Here is a 24995-nt window from a genome sequence, read left to right on the forward strand (position 1 = left end):
TAGCAACATTTACGAAAAGCAAACCAATTCCAAAACTGCTAGTAATAGTAATAATGTTAAGATTTCTTTTCGAAATAAAGCTGGGTTAACATTCATTCTAGTTGTACATTTTTGCTTATTTCAATCAAATGTATTATTATACTCTGAATAAAAGCTCATTAACAATCTTTTTTTTTTTTTTAGGAAACACAAAAGTTATCCACATTACCCGACAGCACTTGAACAAACACAAAAAATCTAAATAAAAACATTCAAAGGTTGAATAAACATCAAAAGTAGATTTCTTCCATGGACCTGTGCTCGCCATTTTCTGAGATTAACTGTGATCGCAAAGTCACCGACTGTTTCCAAGTTGTTTGGGGCGAAACACTTTTCAAGTCACGTGACCTGACACGCGATTTCAAAACCATGAACTAAATGCCGAGCACGGGTTCAAAAAAAGATCGTCGTGATTATACAGTGTGTTCAGTGTTAAAAGAGGAGAGTTATCGGTTACAATTCACGTTACATTCATTCCGCGAGTGGGCCCAGAAATCTTTGGGAGTGAGTTTTTTTTTTTTTTCTTCCTTCGTTCACGAAAGCAACAACAGGAGGTGCAGTCCTACAACAGCACACGAGTTATCATTTCTCTCCAGATGCGTTCTGTCATGAATCGCTGCCAATGCACAAACGCTGCATAAGGCAATATGAAAACAATGTACAGTATAGATCCGCTGTACAATTCATTGCAACTATTTATATAGATAGGACCAAGTATATATGTTTAAGGCCTGGTAGTCCCCACTTTTCTGTTCTACACAAGCGCTTGGTTTCCAACTAGCTCGGCTGAATATAGATTTGGTATAAGAGTGCACAGAGACGGCGAGTGGTTCCTCCCCTTGACGGTGTTGGACGCGTCGTTGTTGTTGGGTTGTTTTTTTTTTTTTTTTTTTTAAAATCAACATTCAGGTCATCGTGGCTGTAGTAAAAGCTGAGAATTGGAGAGTTGTGTGGAATCGGCAGCATGTTCTTTACATTAAGGGGGACTGCAGCGATGTCGTCACGTACAGGAAGCTCAAAATATTCACAAATGTAGTCGTTGATGAGGGTTCAGATCAAAGCAGAAGTTTCAGCAGTTGCAGCTGTAGGGTCCCATGATGGTACCGGACGCTGTCTTTTGTCACCGATGTCTTTAGTTTACAGTTGGTTAACCTTCTTGCTCTCAGGTTAACGGATTTAGGCGAAACCTTTCATCAAGACGTTGCAGTCAAACCTCCAGGGTCGCTCCACATTGCATACTTCCTTTGACTATTTTCCAATACACCGGTGCACGGACCTTCTCAGGGGAGTGTTGTTTTTTTTTTTGCCACTTAGCAGAAGTGATGATGGCAAACTGCAGCACACTCAAGCAGCCATCAGATATTTCCCTGCACCAGCAATGAGGCTTTGGTGGAGGGTGCAGAGAGTGAATCGTTGCGTTCTCAGTTTTGAGTGCACACACTGCAATTTGGAACTTTATTTTTTTTGTTTGTTTATTTCTGCTGTATCTGCTTTGTGCAAATTTAGACAATGTACTTCCTCAAATCTCGAAGACATGCATGTCAAACAAAGTCAGGAATACGTGCTAATCATGCAAATCTTTGCATCAATGAGCAACTAAGCCAGGAGCGCCTGATAGTGTTGGATAAAAACCAAGGTAATGATTAAACCGAGTTCCAGTTTTGGAAACAGCCTTGCTGTGTTTGTTTCGAGGTGTTGTGCGTGTGTGTGTTTTAAAGGACTCTGCACAAAATCCCCTCTCACGCTGTGCTGTGTGCAGTGTGCATCGCTTTTTAATGCAGCTCTGAGATTTAAAGCCCGCTTCTCTGCCGTGTAACCTTTCAGTGCCAAAAATAGTTCTCCCTGGTGTATTGGCTGTGCTTTCGACGCACGAGCACACAGCTGCAGCAAGTGCCTGGCGGAGGAGAAGAAAACCAGCGATTCTCGGTCAATGGCTTATCTAGAACGGAATAAAACCGCCTCAAAGGAAAGAAGCAAAGAAGCAAGAAAAGAGGGCAAAGGAATCAGTTGAGAGTTCGTACTGCTGCTCGTGTGCAAACCAAACAAGCAACACATGGCCTTCCAATGGGACCAAAAATCTGACTGTGAGCAATTGTACTCCATACTGGTGCTGAGTTAAGGGCCCTAATGAAAGATGAAAGGTGGACTACCTTGGCACTCATTGCTAACGCATGCACAATTCGACTCAAGTACCAACCAAAGACCGAAGGTTTCATCACTTGTCCTCTTGTACGTTGGCAGTTCAGCCGACAGAAGTTAAACAAAAGCAGCTGATGCGCAAAAAATGTCAAACCCTGGAGGGGCCTCGCACGCAGCGCCCTCGCGCTCTCCTGCATGCTGGTTGGTCATAAGCAGATTTAGGGCAGAGAGACACGAGCGGTTGCCAGGTGACTGGATCAAAAAGAGGCCACAGGTGGGATCGTCCCAGCGCGGACTCCCTGTCCTACCCTCCCACTGCGCGGTGTTTACGCCGCTAAAGCGGAGCACATTGTTGAGGCCAAGGCACGTGTTTATTTCATTTTGTTCCAGCCAAATAAATAACATACATTTTGCCCATTTTATGCAATCTTTATCCCTCTGCACCGTCTGAAAGCTCCGCCGTGCCCTTGGTTTCACCTGACGGTGCAGCAGTCCACTCTGATCTCCCCCCCCCCCCCCATCCTCCTCTTTTTTTTGCCTCCCTCTTCTTCTCGGCTAAGCTTTACATTGCATAATCCCCCCGCTGGCTCTCTGACCACTACTGCACAAGTCAAAACGCCGGCGCAAAGTCTCGTTCCCCAACAAAATGAATACGCTCCTCCACCCCCACGTCACCTTAAAACGTGACTCATCCATGCACCAATAATAATCCATACCATAATCTCTCCCATGTGCAATGAAAACCCGCAAGCACATGAGCGTTGCTGAAAAATGCAGAGGACCTATTTGACAAACGGAGACGCTGCACTGGTTCTGACTCGATCGCTTCGCCGGCCACGCACGCTGCGGAGCAGGAAGCTCCGTACTAGCATTTGTGATTGTTGTAGGCACTCTAAAAAAAAAACAACAAAAAAACAACAAAAAAACCTGGAGGACCAGCCTCACGTTACAAGAGCAGAAAGGTGGAAACTATAGCGACGAACCACAGCGAGAAGGAACCAGAGTTCTGTCCCTTAAGACGAGGAGCGTTTGGCTAAAAGCGGAGGCGGCGGAGACGGCGACCTCCGCGCTCCTACTTGAGCTTCACCGGCCAGGGGAGGCACGTCCGGAGCCCCAGCATGGACGAGAACACAATGGTCGGTCGGTGCTTCTTGAAGCGCAGGCCCTTCTTCAGCCGCTGGCTGTTCTCCGCCACGTACAGCTCCCCCTGCTGGGCCCCGCCGGATATCCGCGACACCAGCTCGCCGTGCACCACCACCTCCTGCTCCGAGCGCACGAACACCTCGTGCAGCTCCCCCAGCCGCCGCTCCATCTCCCGGATGACGCGCTGGCGCTCCTCCACCTCCAGGAGGCGCCGGCGGGCCGCCTCGAACTCCATGCTGGAGCTGGGGGTGACCAGCTTGGAGGAGGGCGCCGTGGCCGAGGCGGACGGCGGGCCGGAGCGGGCCAGCAGGGCCCCCGTCACCCTGCGGAAGTCCCCCACCGAGATGGAGCGCCGGGTGGCCGGGGAGGCCAGAGCCAGGAGGGCAGAGGAGGACGTGGAGGGCGGCACGGGCGGAGGTGGTGATGAAGATGATGATGATGATGATGGAGAAGGTGGCTCAGGTGGCCGGATGTCAGGATGAGGGTCCTTGTTTTCAATAGCTGCTGCTGCTGCTGCTGCTGCTGCCTCGCTGGCATCCTCACGCTGAGAGTCTCCGCTGCTCTGTGGACCCTCCATGGCTTCCGTCTTCCTCCTCCTCCGGTCGTCCTCGTCCTCGTCCTCGTCTTGGTCTTCCTGCCGGTCTCCCTCCGTGTCACAGCAGAGCGGCGTCGCGGCGCACTGATCCGGCTCGGGAGCTGCTCCATTCATTAATAAGAGATGCGAGCCGGCCGAGCCGCTGTCGTCTGTGTGCGTATGAGCGGGCCGCGCCCCCCCGGCCGAGCTCATTGGCTGCTGAGCTCGGCCGGGGGTGGGGGGAGGGGAAGGCAGGGGCGGGGGAGGCGAGTCAGCTGATCATCTGCGCTGCTCTGCCGCCACCCCCCCCCCCTTCCCAATCCTCCTCCTCCTCCTCCGCCTCTGATGCTTGTTGCTTTGTCACCGCAGCATCCACAGCAGCTGCAGCTCTGCCTCCGCCTTTCTTTCCCCCCTCACTCCATCTCTCCGTCCTGCGCCTCCACCAGCTGCTGTCTCTCTCTCGCTCTCTCTCTCCCTTCTCTTCTCTCCTGCCCCTCCGGTTGCCCCTAGCAACACTGTCCCTGCATCAGATGACGGAGAGGGTCGGACGGCGGGGGGTGGGGGGGTGGGGGGGGTGATGCTCCAGTTTCCCCGCTGCCGTTTATCACCTTGCCGCTGAGCGTCATCGCCCTGCTTCCTGGTACTCCACCGCATTCCATTCTCCTCGTCGTGTAAATAGCAGCCAGGAGCATTGTGGGTAAAATGCGCTATTTTTCTCACCCCTGTTTTTTTTTTTTTTTTCAATGAACGTTTTCCACGGCGAGGAATAGGTGGTCGCCGTTGCTAAGAAACTGTTGTTCCCTTGGTATAGTTGGACATATGAAAGATGGATTTAAAAAAAAAAAAAAAGAAGCTTTTCTTTACATTACAAAAAGGGAGAACACATTTAAATGGAATTGCAGTCATAGGAAATCAATCTGGGCTTATTTCAAATATTTAGTGCCAGCGCTCAGATCCAACAACTCATGTTTCTGCTGCATTATCACTCAGTTTTCTTCAATTGTGCTCTTATGCCTAATTTACTGTCTGATTTCTGACATTATGTTGAATCCACTTCACCCATGTTTTCAAACAATTTGTGTCTCTGTGTGGGGAATAGGCAACCTAAATCCATTACTTCCTGCGGCTGCTTTTCAGAGAGTGGCCACTAAAATGTCTTGAAGTTGGTGCCGTCAGTGCTTGTCAGGGGGGAAAAAAAGCACAGGCTTGTTGCAACAGTCTTGAGCAGGTTTTCGATTCGCGGCCTCAATATTAGTTGCCGTCTTTCATAAATGCAAAAGGTCAACAAGTCAGCATGTTCTGCAAGTTTCTATTGAATTTTATTGAATTTTAAGGCCGGATTTGCTGCCATTATCAGGAGTTTTTCTTGGCTATCTAATCAGCCTGGGCTGCAGTGCTAAATCAACGACAAGATATAAATAACGTAAAATAGGCAATGATATGGAAACTAACTCTACTTGGAAATAGATGCCTTCCCTGTTGGCCGCAACACATCAGTCAGGTCAATAATGCATTAGAAGAAACCTCAACTTTTGAAGCAAGGAGCAACGAGCCTTTAACTTTCCAGTCATTATGTCAACACCCATGCATCACTCTGACCTTCTGTAATGCCCCCATCCATTATCCTCTGAGCTCACTCTGCCCCATGTGTCTAGACCCATATCGACTGGTGCGAGGGAGAAATAAATGATTTGGAGATGATTTGGCAAAGATGAGAGAGCGGCGCTGGTGAGAGTGACTGGCTCTCTGCATCAAAACAAAGCTTTTAGCGGGACGGAGCCGCGCGCCCGCGCCCGCGTGCACCTCCACGCTCGCCTGCATTATTGAGCGTCCGCTCGGCTCTTCTGCTTTTATGTCAGGATTGGCTGCATTAGCGGCAGCACTGACTGTTCCGCCCTGCTTTTAGCCTCACGGCCTTAATAATGGCAGTGAAGTAGAGGGAGGAAAAACAAAAGGAGGCTTGACTATACGTGCCAGTGGGAGGGAGGAAGTAATTAGGAAGGAAGAAGCAGTGGTTTGGTTTATCGTCCGGCTCTTCAAAAAAAAAAGAAGAAATGACACAAAGCACAACAAAAGCATCGCAAAACTGATAGAATGTTCATATATTCTGCACTGACGCTGTGGAGCTGCATGAAATTGAAAGATCTTTTGCACATTTGATTATCAAAACTCAGTTTTAAGCACTGTTTCAATTTGACATTTGATTTTGTCAGTGGCTTACCAACACGTGTCGCAGCACATCCCTGCAGTTTAGGCAGATGTGTAATACAGATATGCCTGGCAAGGAGCCTCCTACCTAACGCGATGCCCATTTTTTTTGGAAGGTTCTGGCTGTTGCACAACATCACCGCCAGTTAAAAAGCACTCACTCTAAAATAATCCCACGTGTGTGTGTGTGTGTGTGTGTGTGCGTGCGTGCAGCATCACCGCAGCATCCTGCCTGTGAGGGAGGCGAGTCGGGGAGGACTGGAAGGGAAAGCAAAGTTTTGCTAACACAAATTCAAAACAAACATTTACACACAAGACACAAAAGATGGACAATAGTCTCATTAAGAGCATTTATTCGTCTTAGAAAATTCCTATTTGCGCAGTGCTATTATATCTTTCCCTTTACTGTGACATGGATTTTAAAAAAAACAACAACAAACCTTTCAGTCTCACATCCAGACCGCCTCTCGCTGCAGATTACTTTAATCTGCATGTGTATTTGGTGTGCTTAAAATCAAGTAGCACCATCTGTGCGTCTCTGTCAAAAGACTATTATCCAGAACGCCGAGCTGGAAAACACACACACACACACACACACACACACACACACACACACACACACACACACACAGGAGCTCGCAACAGTAAAATGTCTCTGCTGTGTTGTGACTCTATCTAGACGTCCAGCCCACGTGGACGCCGTCTCTCTGTGGTTTCATCAGATGTGAGACATCTCACTCTAGAATATACGCCCACTGACACGACAAGCAAAAGGAGAAGTAGTGTCCGGCAGTGGATAAACTGAGGGTGATGCGAAGAAGAGAGAGAGAGAGAGAGAGAGAGAGAGAGAGAGAGAAAAAAAGCCTGTTTCTCTCTCCGCTTCCCTCCAGAGGAGACAGATGATGTTGTTGCGGAAGGCCCTCCAATCAATATTAGTCGCCGTATTGTGTTGCTGCAGCTCTGCAGAATGTGCGCGCGTGTGCGTGTGTAAATTACTGGCAAGGTGACGTCAAAGTTGCAGAGCAGAGCCACACGTGACTCCATCAGTCTGGGCGGGAGGACCGACTCTTTGAAGCTCCTGTTTCTTACTGATAATTGGAGCTTTGGTTTTTTTCACCCCAGACGGCCGAGCAGCGTCCACCAATAATTCTTCTGAACTGTTTGAGCTTTGCGAGAGAACTGTGGCTTCGCTGGACCTCGTAGAGTTGCTGCTAACCTGATGAGAACCTTGGTTTTTCCTCTCCTCTCTGTGGGCCTCCGACAGCTGCTGCTGCTGCTGCTTCTGTGTTCACTTGTCGGTTCCTCCGGGGTTGCTTTTGTTTGTTTGGTTTCTTTATTTTGGCAGCACTCCCCCCCCCCCCGACTGCCCGTGCCAGCGGTCTCAGAACGCTGTCGTTTACTGCTGCTAAATAATATTACAGCATCTTTTTTCCTCCCTTTATGTTCCCCCCGTCTCTCCCGTTTACTCTCCCGCGGCCTTGAGAATTCATTTCAACTGCGAGCTACGACACAAAGAGCGTGTGAGAATCCTGTAGACTCAAATGCAAAAGCTGGGGACTGAGGCTTTGCACCAAAAATAACCTTCAACATGGTTTCTCTACCGGAACAAAACAAATATTTTTTTTTTGCTGCGCTTGACGTAACAAAGCAGCTTGCTCTTTGTTGCCCTCTACTGGCCGACTGTGGAAAAACACTGAAGTAGTCACGTCAGAGATGACCGCATCGCCGCAGAGGTGACCGTCAGGGAAGACCGAGTGGATGGTTTATAACGCAAAGTTTGCAGATAAGCAACTTTTTGTGTTGTTATCAATTATCTATTTAGTTTAGTTTGTAGCTGCGCTCTGCTCAGTGTCCCACATTATTTGCCAATTTCTCCCGGAGATCAAAAATCTATCTATCTATCACTTGTATTTCTTTAGGCTTAGTCCTGCACTCAAGTGGAGCTGCCTTGCACGGTGAATTGTTTTGCCTAGTTTTAACGTGCAGTAAAAAATAGGCAAGGGTTCAAAGGGTCTAACGTGTGCAGATATCTGAATGGGTTAGTAGTCGTTAACAGATGAAGTGTTAAAACGCCAGAGATAAGACCAGGATGTTATTCTGCAGCAGATGTGTTGTCATAGGAACAGCGGCGTCAGTGTTTTGGAACTGATCTGTGAAGCATGGAGCGGTGCACTGAACAGAACAAAAAGAGACCGTTTATCATAGCAACTGATAGTTTTTTTTTCTTTTTTTTTTTTTTTTAATATTTGTAAGATATAAAAATCTTCATCTTTATCATACAATAACATCTCACCATAAATTGTTTTGTTTTTGTTTTTTTTTTAGTCAAAGAATGGAAAGTTTCACCACCAAAACAAGAATTAGAATAGAACATTTGATCCCCTTGAGGTAAGACAGCTGGTCGATTGATCGCGTCGCCACGCAGGTCTCCCCTCCCCGCAGGGGGCGGCGGTGACGGCGGTGTCGCCCGCGTCAGACATTCAAGTCTCAACTACAGGAACTTCAGGCACCGAAACTGACAGCAGGATTAGATTGAGACACGTTCAGGATGCATCTAGAGAGAAACAGAACGTACGAACACAATCCTGGGGGGGGTGGGGTGGGGTGGATGGGGGGGGACAGAAATCCAAATCTTGTTTTGTTTTTTGTTTTCGAATGAAGAAGTTTTAAACGCGAGCTGCTGAGGGAACGTCCGTCCCGAGTCGACGACAGGAGGGGAGACCTGCACGGCACGCTAGCATGCCTGCGTACGTGCCCGGCGGTTATCGTTAGCTGTTTTTTTTTTTTTTTTTTTGAATACAACTTCCTCTAGACACAAAGAAAAGAACAGAAACGATCAACGACGAAAGCAGCCAACACAGGAAACAGCAATCAATACAGATTATTCAAGAAATACAGCTGGGAAATAAACAAGAGAACAAAGCAAATATAGAATTTTTTTGTTTGTTTGTTTTTGTTTTTTGTTTTTTGTCCAAACATGCCACACGTGTTCTTCGGGCACGTTTTCTTTCACAGAAAGCCACCTTTATTTTATTTTCATTTTAGATTTATTTATTTTTTTTAAACTAGTATTTGCGGTAATAAAAAATAAGAAATAACAGACGTCTGAAACGGGTCGCCAGCGGGTCGACCGAGCGGAGGAAAAGAAGGAGGAGAGAAACGAGAAAGCCACATGACGTCATCACATCACCGGACCATGCACATGACCCCGCAGTGCCACACCAGACGCTACACGCACGTGCGCGCACACCACGCGCGCTCTCGCTCCTCTGCAAACCATGCAAGACTCGCGCGCGCGCACACACACACACACACACACACACGCACACGCACACGCACACGCGCACGCGCACGCGCACGCGCACACGCACACGCGCACGCGCACGCGCACGCGCACACGCACACGCACACACACACGCACACACGCACACACGCACACACGCACACACACGCACACACACACTCGCGCACACACACACAGGAGCCGAAACCAAAGTGTTCCAGCGCCTCCTCTAAACCAGACGGTACCGAAGCCAAAGAGGCATCTATGGCAGAACATGTTTTCTATGCGTTGAACAAAACGGCTATCAAAAAACAAACAAACAAACAAACAAACAATCAAAAGCTTCCGAAAACATTAAACAGCAGTGTGAGAGGGTGGTTTTTGTTTTTTGTTTTTTGTTACATTTTGTTTTCCGCGCTGTTGGCACAGCTCCGTTACGGCAGCGGCGGCACACCTGGCAATATAAAGCTCATCAACTTTACAAAAAAAGAACGAAAAGACGGAGGCAGGGGAGGGGGGGGGCAGGCGGGGGAAGTGGGCGGGGGCGTGCAGTGAGCCCAGCCGAGGTGGGGGGGGGGCCCGACAACCCAGAGGGATCGTCGGCGCGTGGACTCGGGTCACACACACACACACACACACACACACACACACACCCTCTCCTATCTGTTTTTGTTTTTTTGTTGTTTTTTTTTTTTGGCTCTCATCGCTCCCATTAACAATCTCTTTTGTCAGTCCAGAGGATGAGCAGCTAACAGCAGCAGCCCGAACAGTGTTGGCTGGGATAGTTGGGAGCAACGTGGGGGGGTTATGGGGGGGTTAAGGTTTTTTTTTTTTCTCCTCCCCCGTCGGCTTGTTTCTTGCTTGCTTGCTGGTTTCACAGGGAGGTGGAGGGAAGCTTCTTGACGCGGCGCTGGGCCAGGAAGGAGCTCTCGATGGGCTTGAGCTCCGGAGTCGGCTGGGAGTTCTTCAGGGCGGAGTAGGTGGCCGCCATGGCACCCTGGGGTGTGATAAACAAAAACATCAAAAAACAAAACAAAACGACAGCGGCTCAGACGACAAATGCCGAACAGGGTTCTGTTTTAACATCGTGATCTCAAGCAACACAGCAAAGGTTGAAGATTGAATCAAAGAAATGATGTGATCATCATGAAAAGAATCAATGGTTCACATTAATGTGTAGAAAATGAAAGTAAACTGTTATAATGGAAAATAAGAGACATCAGTGCATCAAAAGAGGAAGTAGCAAAGAAACAAAGAGGAAGTAAATCAGGTCTGACCTTGACCAGCTTGGGGTCGTGGTGCGGCAGCTGGCTGTTGGGGAGCTTGTCTCGCTGGATGATCCAGCGGTGCTTGAGGACCTGCCGGGCCGTCAGCCTCTGGTGGGGGTCCACGTGGAGCATCTTGGACACCAGGTCCTGGAGGGAAGGCAGGGAGGAGGGGAGGCGGTCAGCGTGAAATCTCGCGGTTGACGCAAGCGAAGGAGCCGGAGGTGCAGCTCCACCTTGGCAGCGTCGGACACCGTGTCCCAGTTCCCTGCGGTCAGGCTGAAGTGGCCGTTCCCTATCCTGCTCAGGATCTCGTTGGGAGTGTCCTCCGGCCCGTTGGCGAAAGGCGTAACTCTGGTGGGTGGGGAGGGGAGGGGACGAAGGGTGGAGTCAGAATGAGGCCTGATCATAGACGAGAGAGTGAGAGAACAAAAACAACAACAATAATATTTGGCTTTAGAGTTGGTGTTCACCCAGCCAGCATGGTGTACAGCAGGACCCCCAGACTCCAGATGTCACATCCCTCATCGTAGCCCTGACGCTTCAGCACCTGAGGTCAGAAAAAAAAAAAAAAAAAAAAACACCTTTAGTGATCATTCGGTACGTTTACATGCACCAACAACATCCTAAAAAGAAGATGATTGAAAATGATCAGTTTTTTGCTGTCGCATTGCGAACGATGGCCGCTCAGCATCAGCCGCGACCGACGCTGGGAGGCGGCCACAGATGAAGCACAGAAGAAGAAGAAGAAGAAGAAGAAGAAGAAGAAGAAGCGTCCGCTCACCTCGGGAGCCACGAAGTTAGCAGTGTAGCAGGGGGTCATCAGCAGCCCGTTGTTGGCGCGCAGCTGCTTGGCGAAGCCAAAGTCACAGATCCTGATGGACTCTGGGTTTCCTGAGTCGTCCACGTAGAGGATGTTGCTGGGCTTCAGGTCGCGGTGCACCACCTGTGGGACGGGACGAGAATGCGGGCAGATGAGCGCGTGAGCCCTCGCGCCAGCGCCTCGCCTCGACCGGCAGATCAAGTGCGTACACGTGCATGTGTGTGCACAGGCGTGTGCTTGTGACATACACGATGCAAAAAGGCAAGATTTGAGGAACCAAAAGAGCGACAACAACAACAACAACAACAACAACAACAGAGAGACTGACACCATTAAGACATTAAACTCATGTGGTGTTCCCGGACTAAACCAGCGGCCGACTCGCTTCCCGGGTGTGACACGTGGGTGTCGTCTCACCCCCTGAGAGTGCAGGTACTCCACGGTCCGGGTGATGGTGTGCAGCACGGCGCTGGCCTCCCTCTCCGAGAAGAACTTCTGCTTGAGGATGCGGTCCAGCAGCTCTCCCCCACGCATCAGCTCCGTCACCAGGAACACCTGCTTGCTGTTGTCGTACACCTAGCACGCAAACACGCGCACATTAGCGTCAGCCGCAGCTGGTACTTCACAACAGACCAGCGCTGCGATAATATGGGTCGCTTCACAACAGGGTTGTTGCATTGGTCAATAAAAGTGTGATGGTGTTCATTAAAGAGGCCCCCTTTCAGAAATACCGCACCGCGGTTTTCAAATTCAAAATAAGCCTTCTGTTGTGAACTTCTAGCTAACATAACAGTCGGGTAAACATTGGAAACACGACCAGACCAAAAGGACTGAATGGGTTTAAAAATAATTTTAGCTTTGAAGGGGAGTGAATATGTTCTGACTTGTATAATTAACCCAAAGCGTTCGTCCCGGCTCGACAGCTCCCGACGAGCGCTTTTAAATACTCACGTCCTTCAGTGTTATGATGTTGGGATGCTGTCCGTATCGCAGCAGGATTTCAATCTCCTCGGACGGGTCCGTGCTGGTCTTGTCAATCATCTGTGAGAAAGCGACGGTGACAACCTGCTCAGTGTTTGGATCAGTAAACAGGAACTTCTGAGCAGGTCAGTCCTGTTCTGTCCTGTTCTGCTCTTTTTCTTTTCTTTTTGTTCCGGCTTCGATTTTGCCGTTTTTCACCTTGACGGCGTATTCCGTGTTGGTGGCTTTGTGGACGCATCGCTTGCAGACAGAGAAGGAGCCCATGCCGATGTCCTCCTTCAGCACGTAGCCGTCGCTGAATAGCACGTTCTTCCCGTGCAGCTGCTGCAGAGGCAGAGGAGGAAGAGCGGCTGAGGGGGAGCTGAACCAGGCCACTGACAGTCGCACCTCAGTTCACCCGTCTGCAGGGGGCGAGCGGCGGGAAGGTCTGACCTGGACCACCGGGTGCGGCAGCGGCTTGACCGGCTCCTCTGAACCCTCCTCATCCAGCAGCGACGACGCGATGAAGCTGAAGCCCCGGAAGAGCTGGTGAGCCCCGGCGCTGGGCGGCACGCCGGGCGAGTCTGAGGGCCGCAGGAGGAACGAAGGAACAGGAGGAACAGATTACTGTTTTGTTTCTGTGATTTCAATTAAGGCCTCCAGACTGTTGTTCACAAAGAGGGAAATGCACAATAATATAGAGTGATTTGTTGTTTGACTTGTTGACTTGGTTTCATCAGAAAAGTCAGGGACACTAAAAATCTGATGCAAAAATACAAATATTCACAAATAATGATGATAAAATGATAAAATTGTCACAATAGTTAATTTTATTTTATTCATATTGTATTTATTTACTTATTTATTTATTCTATTTTTTTTATTATTATTATATATTTCTATATTTGTAATTTAGGTTATGTAATGGTAAGCACTTTGTAATTTCTGTTCAATTTGGCTTCTGAATTAATGCACTTTGTAAACTATCTGTCTGTGTTGAAAAATCAATAAAAAATAAAATAAAAAAAAGACTTGCAGCAAAAAAAACCCCGAAAGAAGCAGTTTGTGAAACCAGCTCCATACACTCTTTTAGGCTGCCCCCTAGTGGCTTAAAGTATGTCAGCACACTGGACACATTTGACAGATTCCCATTTACATCCTCCATGCTAGTGCCACACACACACACACACACACACACACACACACACACACACACACACACACACACACACACACACACACACACACCGCGGCCGACTTCCTGCCCTCTGTCTGAATTTGGAACAGAATCACGCGACGCACAGTGCAGGGATGAAGAGCAGCGTTCAACTTTGACCTCTGACCTTTCGGAGTGCGGGACGTGAACTCAGAATCGAAGTAGAAGGTGTCGTCGGGACGGGCCACGGCGGGCCTGAACGGAGGCTTCAGCTCCCTTCTGAACAGTTTCTGTGTCAAATAAGAAAAATCAATCCTGAAATAAGAGCGTTTTGTCCAGCCAGGCGGCTTTCAGCGCGAGCGAACTTCTTACGTTCCAGTCGATGGTGGAATAGAAACCGTGCCGCTTGATCTCCTCTGCACCGTCAGCGCCAGATCCTGCATTCAAAAATAAGGTTCAGAAACACGACGCCGCACGACTCATTCTGAGCACTGTTGCAGGAAAAGGTGTCTGACCCAGCCGGTTGGCGGGGTTCCTCTTGAACAGCGCCCTCAGCAGGGACTGAGCCTCGGCGCTCAGGAACTGAGGCATCCCCAGACGAGCCCTGGGCAGAGAGGAGGACGATGAAGATGAAAGGTCAGTTAGCATGTTTCCCACATTGTCTCAGTTTCTCTTTCTGACAGGAATACTCACTTCAGGATGAGGTTCATGGTCTCTTTGCGGTCCTTGCCTTGAAATGGCAGCGCTCCGGTCAGCATCTCAAACTGAGAGACACAAAGCGGGCCATTAAAAATCTTCAGACACGTTGTGAGGACGGTGTTGTGTGCAGGACACCTGCAGTTCCCTACAGGCTGCTGTCTAAGCGCGAGGGCCGGAGCATTGTAAAACTGCACACACAAGTGCTATCCAGCTCACCATCAGTACTCCATACGACCACCAGTCGGCGCTGTGGGTGTGTCCCTGTCTGTTGACTACCTCGGGCGCCATGTACTCCACAGTACCGCAGAAGGAATAAGCCTTCTTCTCGTGGTCGATGGCTTCTTTGCACAGGCCGAAATCTGAGAGAGAGACAGCGCCACCATCAGGACGAAGCAAAGATCACGAAAAGTGTGTGTGTGTGTGTGTGTGTGTGTGTGTGTGTGTGTGTGTGTGTGTGTGTGTGTGAGGTAGAGCAGTAGACTCACCGGTCAGTTTGATGTGTCCCTCCTCATCCAGGAGAATGCTGCAAAAAAGAAAAAAAAAATTTCAAAGATAAAATTTAATTGCGTATATGCATATATACTCGTATATACACTACCAGTCAAAAGTTTGAACACAACTTCTCATGCAATCTTTCTACACTGCAGACAGATACTGAAGACATCGAATATACGAGCAAGAAATATGGAATTATGCAGCAAAGAAAAACACGTTAAAGAACTCGAAATATGCTTTTTATGAAAGGTGGCTATTTTGACATTTATTTTAGATATACACACACACACACACACAAGTATGCATATGTATAAAAAACTGACTTCTTCGCACTCAAAAAAATGCATGTACATGACAGAGTGTAATGTAGTAGTGACCGACCGAGAATTTTGTACTCAGCGCCTTTCATAAAAACAGGGCCAGTGATTTGATTTCACAACTGTTTGATCAGTTGCAGCCTCTCGCCGCCTCCTTCTGATTAGCACGCGCCGGGATCACCTCGGAATGAATGCGGCGGAGGGATTGCGGCACGAGGCAATTAACACTGCGGAGACGACGCCAGAAAAAAAAAAAACTTTAAAAGGCGAAATCTGTGAATGAGAGGCGCCTGCGTCGCGTTCGGCCTCCTTCGGAAGCTCGCGCGCGCACAGACGCACACGCACGTTTTTTATGCGGAACATAATTCTTTTTGTTTATAGTGGAAATGCAAAACATTCTTCAAAGAGCATTGTGATGGAAAAATTGGAGGAAGAGTGCCGAGTGAATAAATCAACACCATCGCTGTTTGTCCAGATTTCTGGCTCATTTCATTCGTTCACACAAAAGAGGCTTTTCAGTGAGAATGGCAGCAGCTTTTCCTCCCAAACACCGACAAAGAATTAAAGTTTTGCCTCACTTGACTCTAACCATTCAGAAATGCTCTTCAGATGTCGTCAAGATTAGACGCAGATGGCTTTTTTTTTTCTTTTTTTTTTTATCATTCTTTTCTTAAATTTCACAAAGCCTGGCCGGAGCTGCAGAGCGACCGAGTTCACAAGGTTCGTTCTCTCTCACTTTTCAGGTTTGAGGTCTCGGTAAATGATTCCCAGGCTGTGGAGGTGGTCCAGTCCCAGCGCCAGCTCGGCCAGGTAGAACTTCACGTCCTCCTCTGTGAACATCACCTGAGGGGTGGGGGGGGAGACCAAGAGGTGAGAAGAAGAAGAAAGAGGAGGAGGAGAAGAAGAAGAAGGAGGAGAAGGAGAAGAAGGAGGAGGAGGAGAAGGAGAAGAAGATGAAGGAGGAGGAGGAGAAGGAGAAGAAGACAAAGGAGAAGAAGACGAAGGAGGAGAAGGAGAAGAAGACAAAGGAGGAGGAGGAGAAGGAGAAGAAGATGAAGGAGGAGAAGGAGAAGAAGAAGAAGTCAAAGGAGAAGAAGACGAAGGAGGAGAAGGAGAAGAAGACAAAGGAGGAGGAGGAGAAGGAGAAGAAGATGAAGGAGGAGAAGGAGAAGAAGAAGAAGACGAAGAAGACGAAGAAGAAGCCAGTGGCAGATTTGATGCAAGAACAACAGCAGGAGTTTCTTTCTCGTACTTCTTTGGAGAGCCTGGTGAAGAGGTCTCCTCCCCTGAGGAAGTCCAGGATCAAGTACAGCTTCCCTTCAGTCTGGAACGCTGCGAGACAAACACACACGCAGGCAGTTTCAATCAAACCCGGATTCCCCAGCGAAGGACAATCTGGGACAATGACACCGTCAAAACTGCAGCATCTCTTCGTCTGCTGGGACGACTCACCGTAGTGCAGCTTCACCACAAACGGGTGGTTGACGTCGGCCAGGATGTCCCGCTCCATCTTGGTCCTCACCCGGTCCCTCACTGCGGGAGACACACACATGACACAAAGAGTTCGATGGACCGTTAATGAATTAATAATCCTTCCTGGATGCATACAGAGCAGTTCGCTGGCACGCACACACAGAAATGTGCTGATTCACAGCGGCCGGTGCATGCACAGATTCAGTAATAATGATAATAATAATAATAATGGATTTTCTTTATATTGCACTTTACATTAAGAAATCTCAAAGTGCTGCAAGAAGCATAAAACCTAATATAGATTTTAAAAAAAAAGAGAAGCAAAGAGAAATAAAACCTGATTTGAAAACAAAAAAAAACACTCAATCCGAGCAAAGGAGGAACAAACTAATCAGATAAATCTGAATGCAAGCACAGAATGGTGTAATACTGCATCTCGCAGCATCCGGGCAGTCGAATCGTCTCTGCAGAGTTCACGCTGCTCAGGACCGACGGCGAGCGGACGCGAAAACAAACTGTTTCACATACAGTTTGAATGCACCACAGGTGTGCAGGAGGAGGGGTCGGAAGGAATCTAGCTGCAAGCTGCTTCCAAAGCTTTACCACTCTGTGGGTTTCACTTTTTTTTTTTTGCTTTGTTGTTTTTGGTGACAAACAGGAAAAGCCCACACGCACATGCAACCACCAAAGTGAAATTCACACACCCAAAAAAAAAAAAAAAACAGTATCGCCTCACACCCACAACTTTTGTTTAACTTCCTGTTGTTTTATTGGACCCTCAACCCCCCAGAGTCCGAGACGGCGGCCCATTCATTTCTATGAAGTTGCTCACCCAGCGCATACGCCGGAAAAAGTTTTTGAGTTCAACGTTGCGCAGTAGTGTCACTTCCCATCATGCCTCTGTAACGCAATCCATTTGGCCAATCGGAACGATTGTGGACGTCGCTTCGGGACGCGTCAGGACGCAGCCAATCAGAACGAGCTGGGACACAGCGGCACGTGCAACGTTGTAAACGTCGTCGTTTATTTTTTTATTGCGGCCTATGGGAAAAATGCTTTTTGGGGCAGTGGGATTTTCTTTTGCTGCAGTACCTGCAGTGGCCACTGGGGAAAAACCGTGGATTCCATTCCAGTTCTTATAATACATCCATGCAGTCAAAACACTTAAAAAGGATAAAAAGAAGCAGGGTGGCTGTGAGACGGATTTAGAGGCTGGGAGCTCCCATTTACCCTGTGTGACATCACAAAGGGCAGATTTTCCAGAACTCATTATTTTAACTTTGAAACAAGACAAGTAGTAGATGTTCTTCATTCTTAGGAGCTTCACTGAAGGGCTGGAGGACACTCAGACCTTTGAGCGTGGCCTTCTTGAGGACCTTCATGGCGTACAGCTGGTTGGCGTCAGGAGGGGTCACCTTGCGCACCAGGAAGACCTGCAGCCACAGGACAGGAGCGGGATGAGGGAACTGGGACGACTGGGACAACTGGGAGGAAATAAAAAAAAAAACAGCGCGGAGATGTTGCGCTACCTTGCCGAAGGATCCCTGTCCCAGCACCTTGAGCAGCTCGAACTGGGAGGCGTCGGCCTTCTCCGAGCCCTCCTTGACCACGTGGGTGATGTTGATCTCCTTGATGTCTCCATCTTCCTGCAAAAACAGGGAGAAGAAACCGATCAAAAACTGCAGATTTGGCAGTGGGTGTGGGGTTTTTTTTTTTTTTTTTTTGTTAATAGCAATTTGGTGTAGCACAGGAAATCTCAAAGACAGAGAGCCTCTTTCACAAAGTCTCTCCGACTTCAAACTGCACTTTTGCCAGGAAAAAAAAGGAGGAAGCGCTGTTAGAGAGAGAGAGAGAGAGAGAAAAAAAAAAAGAGTGTGAGAGATGACACCCCGCTGTGCTTGACGGTGTGTTTTGAAAAAGCATCTCAGCAGAATTATGGCAGCAAGCGGCTGACGGCTGAAGATAAAAAAACAAAAAAACAAAAACCAAGTGGCTCATTGTTGTTGTCGTGGTTGCCTTTTCGACAAAGGGAAGCTGCTCTGCCAGCCGCTCGGCAGAGACCTGCCAGGCCGGCTCCTCTGCAGGGCGGAACCCCTGCATGAACCTGCGGCTCACCTCGTCGTCAACCTCAACCACAACTCGCCCAACGCCCAACAGGATGGCAACACGACGACGACAACAACACAACAACACCTCTCTCCGCCTTTTCTCTCAGGTGTGTTTCACAGCGCCAAGGCAAATGCAACGCCCCCCGGTGGCAGGTTAGACGTTTGACTCCTCGCAACGTGTTTGCCATTCTTTCTTTTGGGGTGGGGGGGGGGATTTTTCTTGGTGGAAAAATATAAAACAATGTGACTCATCTGAAGGAGAAATGGAGCAGAAAAACACAATTTGCATCCGTCCACTGACAGCTGCCAGTTTGATGGAAGGAAGAAGAAGAGAGAGGACCTTCTGAGAAAGACGGAAGCAACTGTCGAAAACATGTCAAGGTGGAAACATATCATCTTAAAATAGCCATGTCTTTTAGAAAAGAAGAGCCAATACACGCATACACACTAATAAACACACACACACATATGTGTGTATATATGACTATATACACACACATATGTATATATGTATATATATATATATATATATATATGCGTGTATGTGTATATGTATATATATGCGTGTATGTGTATATGTATACACACACACACACACACACGTGTACATATGTATATATTTTTTTGTGTGTGTACATGTATATATTTTTTTGTGTGTGTGTATATATATATATATATACATACACACACACACACACACACACACACACATATATATATATACATACATATATGTATGTACAGTATGTATGTATCATTGAAAACAGTATGTTTTCAATGATAATCATTTTTATGTTCATTCTGCCATTAAAGTGTCATTTCTCTGTCATTTCCCCTCATGTCAGACACACACTGATTCTCACAGAGAGATAATTGGGAGATTTATTGAGAAAAAACAAGCACCTCTCAGAAGTGACGTGAAAAACCTCAAAAAAAGGCTAAAAGCCAACCGTGAGAGAAAAGCACTCGGCAGCGCTGAGCCGTCAAGAAGCCGCAGGAGCACGAAACTCCCTTTGAAAACAGGAAGCCAGAGTTGGTTAAAAACAACCGCTGGGCTGCAAACAACCCGAGCGCTGATAACATCAAGCGCGACGATCTCGCCTGCACTAATAACCGCCCGCCGTCAACAAACTCCCCCTTTTTTTTCAGCTCCCACCAGCGGCTAATCGCTCCCCGCGGTCGGCCGGGTCACTTTACCGTCCAGGTGTTCCCCGTGGCGGCCGGCGGCTCGGGGTCGCCGCAGTGGAAGCTCTTGTTCTTCCTGCGCAGGTAGACGACCAGCAGGCGGCCCAGGTTGAACTTTCTCTTCTCCATGTCAGCGGAGCCGGTGAGCGGCGCTCGTCATGGCGGAGGCGAGGCGTTAATCACAACCCCCGACCCATGGCTTCACCCCTCTAGACGTCTCACCTCAGGCTCATCCCTGCAGCCGGGCGGGGTTCAGCGGAAAGGAAAAGCTCAGCGCTTCTGAACTTCATCCATCTTCCTTCCAGAGGCCTTCTGCACTGCTGGGCGGCACCAGGGTGGTCTTTTATTAAGCCTTCGCCTCTGGTTTGTCTGCAGTCATCCTCAGCCCCCCCCCCGAGGTGGATGCAGGTCCGATCAGCCCTGGGAGCGCTCAATTAGCTGCCTGCCTGACTGCCTGCCTGACTGACTGACTGCAGCTCTGGTGAGGTGGAACCCCAGAAGCGGGCAGGAAGGAAGAGACTGCACTTAGTTATTCTCTCTGCCATGCACCTAGCGAGTCACGTGCACGCACGCACGCACGCACGCACGCACGCACGCACGCACGCACGCACGCACATCCTATTTCTCACACTTTTCACACGAAACCAAGAAAAGGGGCTCGACTCGAGAGGAAAGAGGAAGACGCGCGCACTCAAAAGAGACAGAAGAAACAAAATAAAACCCTCATCAGTGTGAAGTCGCCGTCTCGGTGTGACATCATCGCCGGTCCATCGGAGGTCCTGCCACTGACAACCTCCCTCTGCCCACAAGTCACCCGAGGCTGCGAGGCGGGCGGGCGGAGGGAGGGAGGGAGGGAGGGAGGGTGAGGCGTCGCTTCCTCAGGCGACATGGCCCGGGGGGGGGGGTGATGGATATTTTCCTGTCCTCCCTCCTCACCGCAGTCTATTCCTGCTCTTCCTGTGTCCTCACGCAGCTCTCAGAGGCCTACAGAGCCCCACCCACGCCTCCTTTTTTTTTTTTACCCTTCATCTCACCCCTTATCACTCCCCACAGATTAAACGTTTCAGAAAGAGGAGGTTTGGGCCACTGCACAGCTGAAGAGATGCAAGCCAAAGAGGACCGAGGGGGTCGAAAGCAGGTTGGGTTAAAGATCCCATATTGTATCAAGAGGTTTTTGTGGCTGCTCCACCCTGAAGGTGCGATGTGGGACCTTTAAAGGCGGAGAGAGCGACAGCAAGCCGGAGTGTTCGAACCTGCAGCCCGGGCCAATAGTAAAGTGGCGGCCGAACCTTACCTGCATGCTAATATTGGCAAAGTCCTTCTCGACCCAGGTGATATGAGAGCTCCTCTGATTGGAGGAGAGGAACACACAGTTCCATGCAGGTGGGGGAGAAAATGAAAATGGTTTCACATGGAGATGCATGCATCGAGTTTACTTTGTCAGAGCACGTCGCTGGCACTTACTTACACACAACAAGCAACGCACACACACACACACACACACACACACACACACACACACACACACACACACACACACACACACACACACACACACACACACACACACACACACAGCGAGGTGGTCGGGGGTTGCCACACCGGTGACAGGACGTCTCTCTTTTCCTCCAACGTCTTACTTCCTCTATTCTGGCAGCCACCGCACTTCCTCTCACTCCTGCGTCGATTCACGTATGCGGTTGCAGCAGCAGCAGCAGCAGGGGGGGGTGGCGTTTCTCGGCATACCTGCCGTTTGTTGCCCAACTGCACACGCTGGCACTCGTGCACATACGACGGCCAAAGTGTCCAAAAAAAAGATTACATAAATAAAAAGAAAAACGCATTTTTGACACGCACGCCCAGTGGAAAATATCCTCTGAACTGCAATTGGAAGTGCCGACAAATCTCTAAACGCACGCCAATGATGCGGTTGCGCAGTGTTGCGGTGCACCGGGCTGCTTTTGAACCCCACCCCCCACCCCCCCGCTTGCTGAAACACAGTGAAACGGCAGTAAAACTCACAGAACACAACAGGAACTTAAAATACATCCTGACGTTTTCCCGTCACTTCTCAGCATCACGCCGACCACCCCTGCGAGGAAACCCCTCTAAACCCCCCCCCACGCAGAGGCCGGGGGGTGGACGTTCTGAAACCTGCCCTCCTTCCAGCCCTCGCCCACCCAGGTCTTCCGAGGTCAGCGGGAGACAGACAGACAGACAGACAGACAGACAGGCACGCGGGGGAAAGACTTGCCTCTCTCGGCCGAGTTCTGGTGCGAAACAAGAGCCTCCACATGTCTCCGTCCACTTACGGCCATGTCACTGGTGCGTGTGCGGCGCCTAGGAGTCATGGTACACCACGCAAAACCAGAGTGACACGGCAAACGCACACTCACGCATGTTGAAATAGGAAGTGAAGCGGAGTTATGAAAGTGGACGCGAGCGGCGGCCGAGACGAACACGGAAGGAGGCTGGAGACGTCAGAGCGATGCTCAAAGACGCTCTTGCAAAGATGAGGCCGGCGAAGGCGCGAAGGGAAGAAAATCCTGTTCACCGTTTATTGTGAGTCTAATAATCCGGATACACAAGTGGACAACACCGAAAACACCCTGAAACAAATCAACTTGACACATTATGTGTAAAAAAAAAAAAAAAAAGGAAGGAAGCTGCATTTGAGTTTATATTTTCAATATCCCCAAGTCTGACAGCGAACAGGGAGACGCGGTGTAATGCCCTCTGTTCGCCACAAGGGGCCACTGCAGGTCTGCGGGCAGGGTTCCAGAGAGCGGCGCTCTGCTGCTCTCCTACAAGGGGCTTGTAGCCAAGTAAGGGCATGTTCGCCCCGCTCGCACACGCCTCCTCCTCCCTGGAAAATCTCTGCGAGGATCAATCGCAGCAGGACAAAACCAAAAAGAAGCGGGAGGGGTTAAGGAGCGCGGCCGACCGGCGGCGGAACTGTCCAATCAGAGCAGCGAAGGTCACGCAGGTTTTTAAGTGTCTGGAGGCAGCATAAAAAAAAAAAAAAAAAAATGGCACACAAAGGCGGGAGGAGGCGGAGGAGGGATTTCAGGTCTGGTCGTCTCAGAGGCTCCGGCCTGAGCTGCTCTTCCTGGAATACCGGGCGCCGGCACCTGCGACTTCTCAAATGGGTGACGCCTCCGACCGACCCGGCAGGGACGGCCGGAGAACGAGGAGGAACATCCCCGCAATCAATCGGAGCGCGCAATGATTACTGTATCAACAAATGTCTCACACTCGACTTTATCTACACACAAGCACACGCGTGCACATTACATAATTCACCAAAACCCAAGGGGAGAGTCCCCGTGAGCCCCTTCTGGTGAAACAGTAAAATGACAAAATCAAACGATGCTTTTTTTTTTTTTCTTCTTCTTCTTCTTTTTTTTTTTGAGGCGCCCCCGATACATACAAAAATCCCGTCCGACAGGTTTTTACAATACGCGACCTTCAAGTGAACTAGAATCTATTTTTACGACCACAAGTGTTACCGGACCCATTAGTCCCGTTAATGAAGCTGCAAGTCTTCTCGATCTTTTTCAGCCGACTGCAGCTCTCTGGTGATGACGTTTGTTTTTCTCGCCCCCCCCCCCCCCCCCTGCAGCTTTTCTCCCCGAAGCCACCCGACCCATCTCAAGCTACTAGCTAGCGCTACTAGCGCACAATTCAAGACCGAGCTTGGCTGAGGTCTACACAAAATAGTGAATTAAAACCATGTACTTTCTTGCACCCGCAGAACCAATAGAAAAACTACATTTTATATGGCAGCATAGCATAGTTTAACACATCTGTGATAAAATGCTAGAATTCAATCATCCGCATGAACAAGACGACGTTCAATTTGCCCACTTAAAATGAATTAATGAAGATTAAAAAAAAAAAAGCTCTGCATTAATTAATTGCAATTATAAACATGAGGGCTGAAATTAAGATGAAGACTGTGGAGAAGAAGCCCCTCCCCTTAAACAGTCACTGTCTAATCCTGCGTGGGCAACTGAAAAAGGGTTTGGTTGGCTCAGACAGCTCGCTAGTTTAGCGAGCTGTCTGAGCTAGCTTAGTTTAACTAGCAGACTTTTCACCCGCCGGAGCGTTGAGGCGTTTAAGTCCCTTTTTTCTGGCTATGGCAGCTGCGTCATGACTTCAATACCTCTAGATGAGGATGATGATGGTGATGCTGTCAGTTTTCCTTTCCGGTTTCAGGCTTTTAATCACCAACCTCACTGATGTGACACTAGAAAATGGAGGGGGGGGGGGACCCAGATGGATGGCAACTCCCAGTTGATGTCTGTGTTTTTAACCAGCCTGTGCCAAAGCCTCTATATCAAGTCTGTCTCTGCCCCTCCGCTACTTTACAAGGGAGCCGCAGTGGACTCATTCACTAAACTAGGCTCCATCCCATTCATTATCTTTTTTTTTTTTTTTTTAAATCCTTTGACAAAAAAAGCCATTTTTCTGATGCAGCCTCTCTCTTTTTTTTCCTCCTCCCTGCTGCTTAAAAGCCTCTCCATCTGCCTGACTCCATTCTCACCTGTCCTCCGTCCCATTCAATCTCTCATCCATTCCCCTCTGGTCCCATCCAGTCACACCTGGTGCAAAAAAAAACAAAAACGGAGGAACGGATGGGAGAAGAAAAGAAAAGACGGGAAGACTTTCATGCCAGAACTCTGAGCTGCCGGTGTGCTGCTTTTAAAGATAGCTCCGACCTCAGGAGGCAGGAAGGCAGGCGGGTGGCAGATTAATAGGGCGTCATTAAGGAAAATGTAAAAACTGAACTGGCAGTAGCAGCACAAAGGGCTCGTCAAGAGCGGAGAACCAGCACTTTCAATTTAAACCCAACCTTTCCAACCAGAAGCTGTTGCTTCCCCGGTGAAACGCTGAGCGCTAAGACCTTCAATCTGCCGCTGCGAGCTTCTCCGCTGACTTGTGACCGACACATCTCGTACCCTTGACCCTCGCTCGCTGGAAGGCCGCCGCAGGGGTTAATACCCGCCCATCTGCAGACTGCAGCCATCTGTCTTATCTGCTCCTCCTCCAGTTATGCCCTCGCTAGCGTTGCACGCACGCACCCGGACGTGCAAGGGGGGGGGGGGAACAAAAATAACGCGGCAGG

The 24995-nt window shown here is 49.1% G+C and overlaps 2 protein-coding genes across 4 annotated transcripts in view; both read right to left on the bottom strand.

The window, feature by feature from the left end:
* Positions 1-24995, bottom strand: part of rps6ka1 (ribosomal protein S6 kinase a, polypeptide 1) — a 377179-nt gene that overhangs the window by 328940 nt on the left and 23244 nt on the right. Inside the window, exons 3-23 of one of the 3 annotated variants that reach the window (XM_076017897.1) lie at positions 21162-21215; positions 18104-18220; positions 17926-18007; positions 16554-16634; positions 16354-16433; positions 15838-15944; positions 14775-14812; positions 14506-14648; positions 14284-14354; positions 14106-14194; positions 13963-14027; positions 13778-13880; positions 12888-13018; positions 12654-12779; positions 12426-12515; positions 11892-12050; positions 11436-11597; positions 11125-11201; positions 10888-11005; positions 10664-10801; positions 9579-10383 (exon numbers count right to left, since the gene is read on the bottom strand). In XM_076017897.1, coding sequence (XP_075874012.1) covers positions 10261-10383; positions 10664-10801; positions 10888-11005; positions 11125-11201; positions 11436-11597; positions 11892-12050; positions 12426-12515; positions 12654-12779; positions 12888-13018; positions 13778-13880; positions 13963-14027; positions 14106-14194; positions 14284-14354; positions 14506-14648; positions 14775-14812; positions 15838-15944; positions 16354-16433; positions 16554-16634; positions 17926-18007; positions 18104-18220; positions 21162-21215 — 2154 coding nt within the window. In that variant the 3' untranslated portion in view covers positions 9579-10260. Of the gene's footprint in view, positions 1-9578; positions 10384-10663; positions 10802-10887; positions 11006-11093; positions 11202-11435; positions 11598-11891; positions 12051-12425; positions 12516-12653; positions 12780-12887; positions 13019-13777; positions 13881-13962; positions 14028-14105; positions 14195-14283; positions 14355-14505; positions 14649-14774; positions 14813-15837; positions 15945-16353; positions 16434-16553; positions 16635-17925; positions 18008-18103; positions 18221-21161; positions 21216-24995 lie in introns of all 3 variants that reach the window. The other 2 variants (XM_076017898.1, XM_076017899.1) reach the window with 2 other exon arrangements.
* LOC142883210 (uncharacterized) lies at positions 1120-4195 on the bottom strand. Its single transcript, XM_076017905.1, has one exon. It carries the CDS (start codon positions 4106-4108, stop codon positions 3251-3253), a length of 858 nt encoding a protein of 285 aa, XP_075874020.1. The 5' UTR covers positions 4109-4195; the 3' UTR covers positions 1120-3250.

Source organism: Nelusetta ayraudi, unplaced genomic scaffold, assembly GCF_046127955.1.
Source record: "Nelusetta ayraudi isolate G7.1 ecotype Tasmania unplaced genomic scaffold, CSIRO-AGI_Nayr_v1 ptg000007l, whole genome shotgun sequence".
NCBI lineage: Eukaryota > Metazoa > Chordata > Actinopteri > Tetraodontiformes > Monacanthidae > Nelusetta > Nelusetta ayraudi.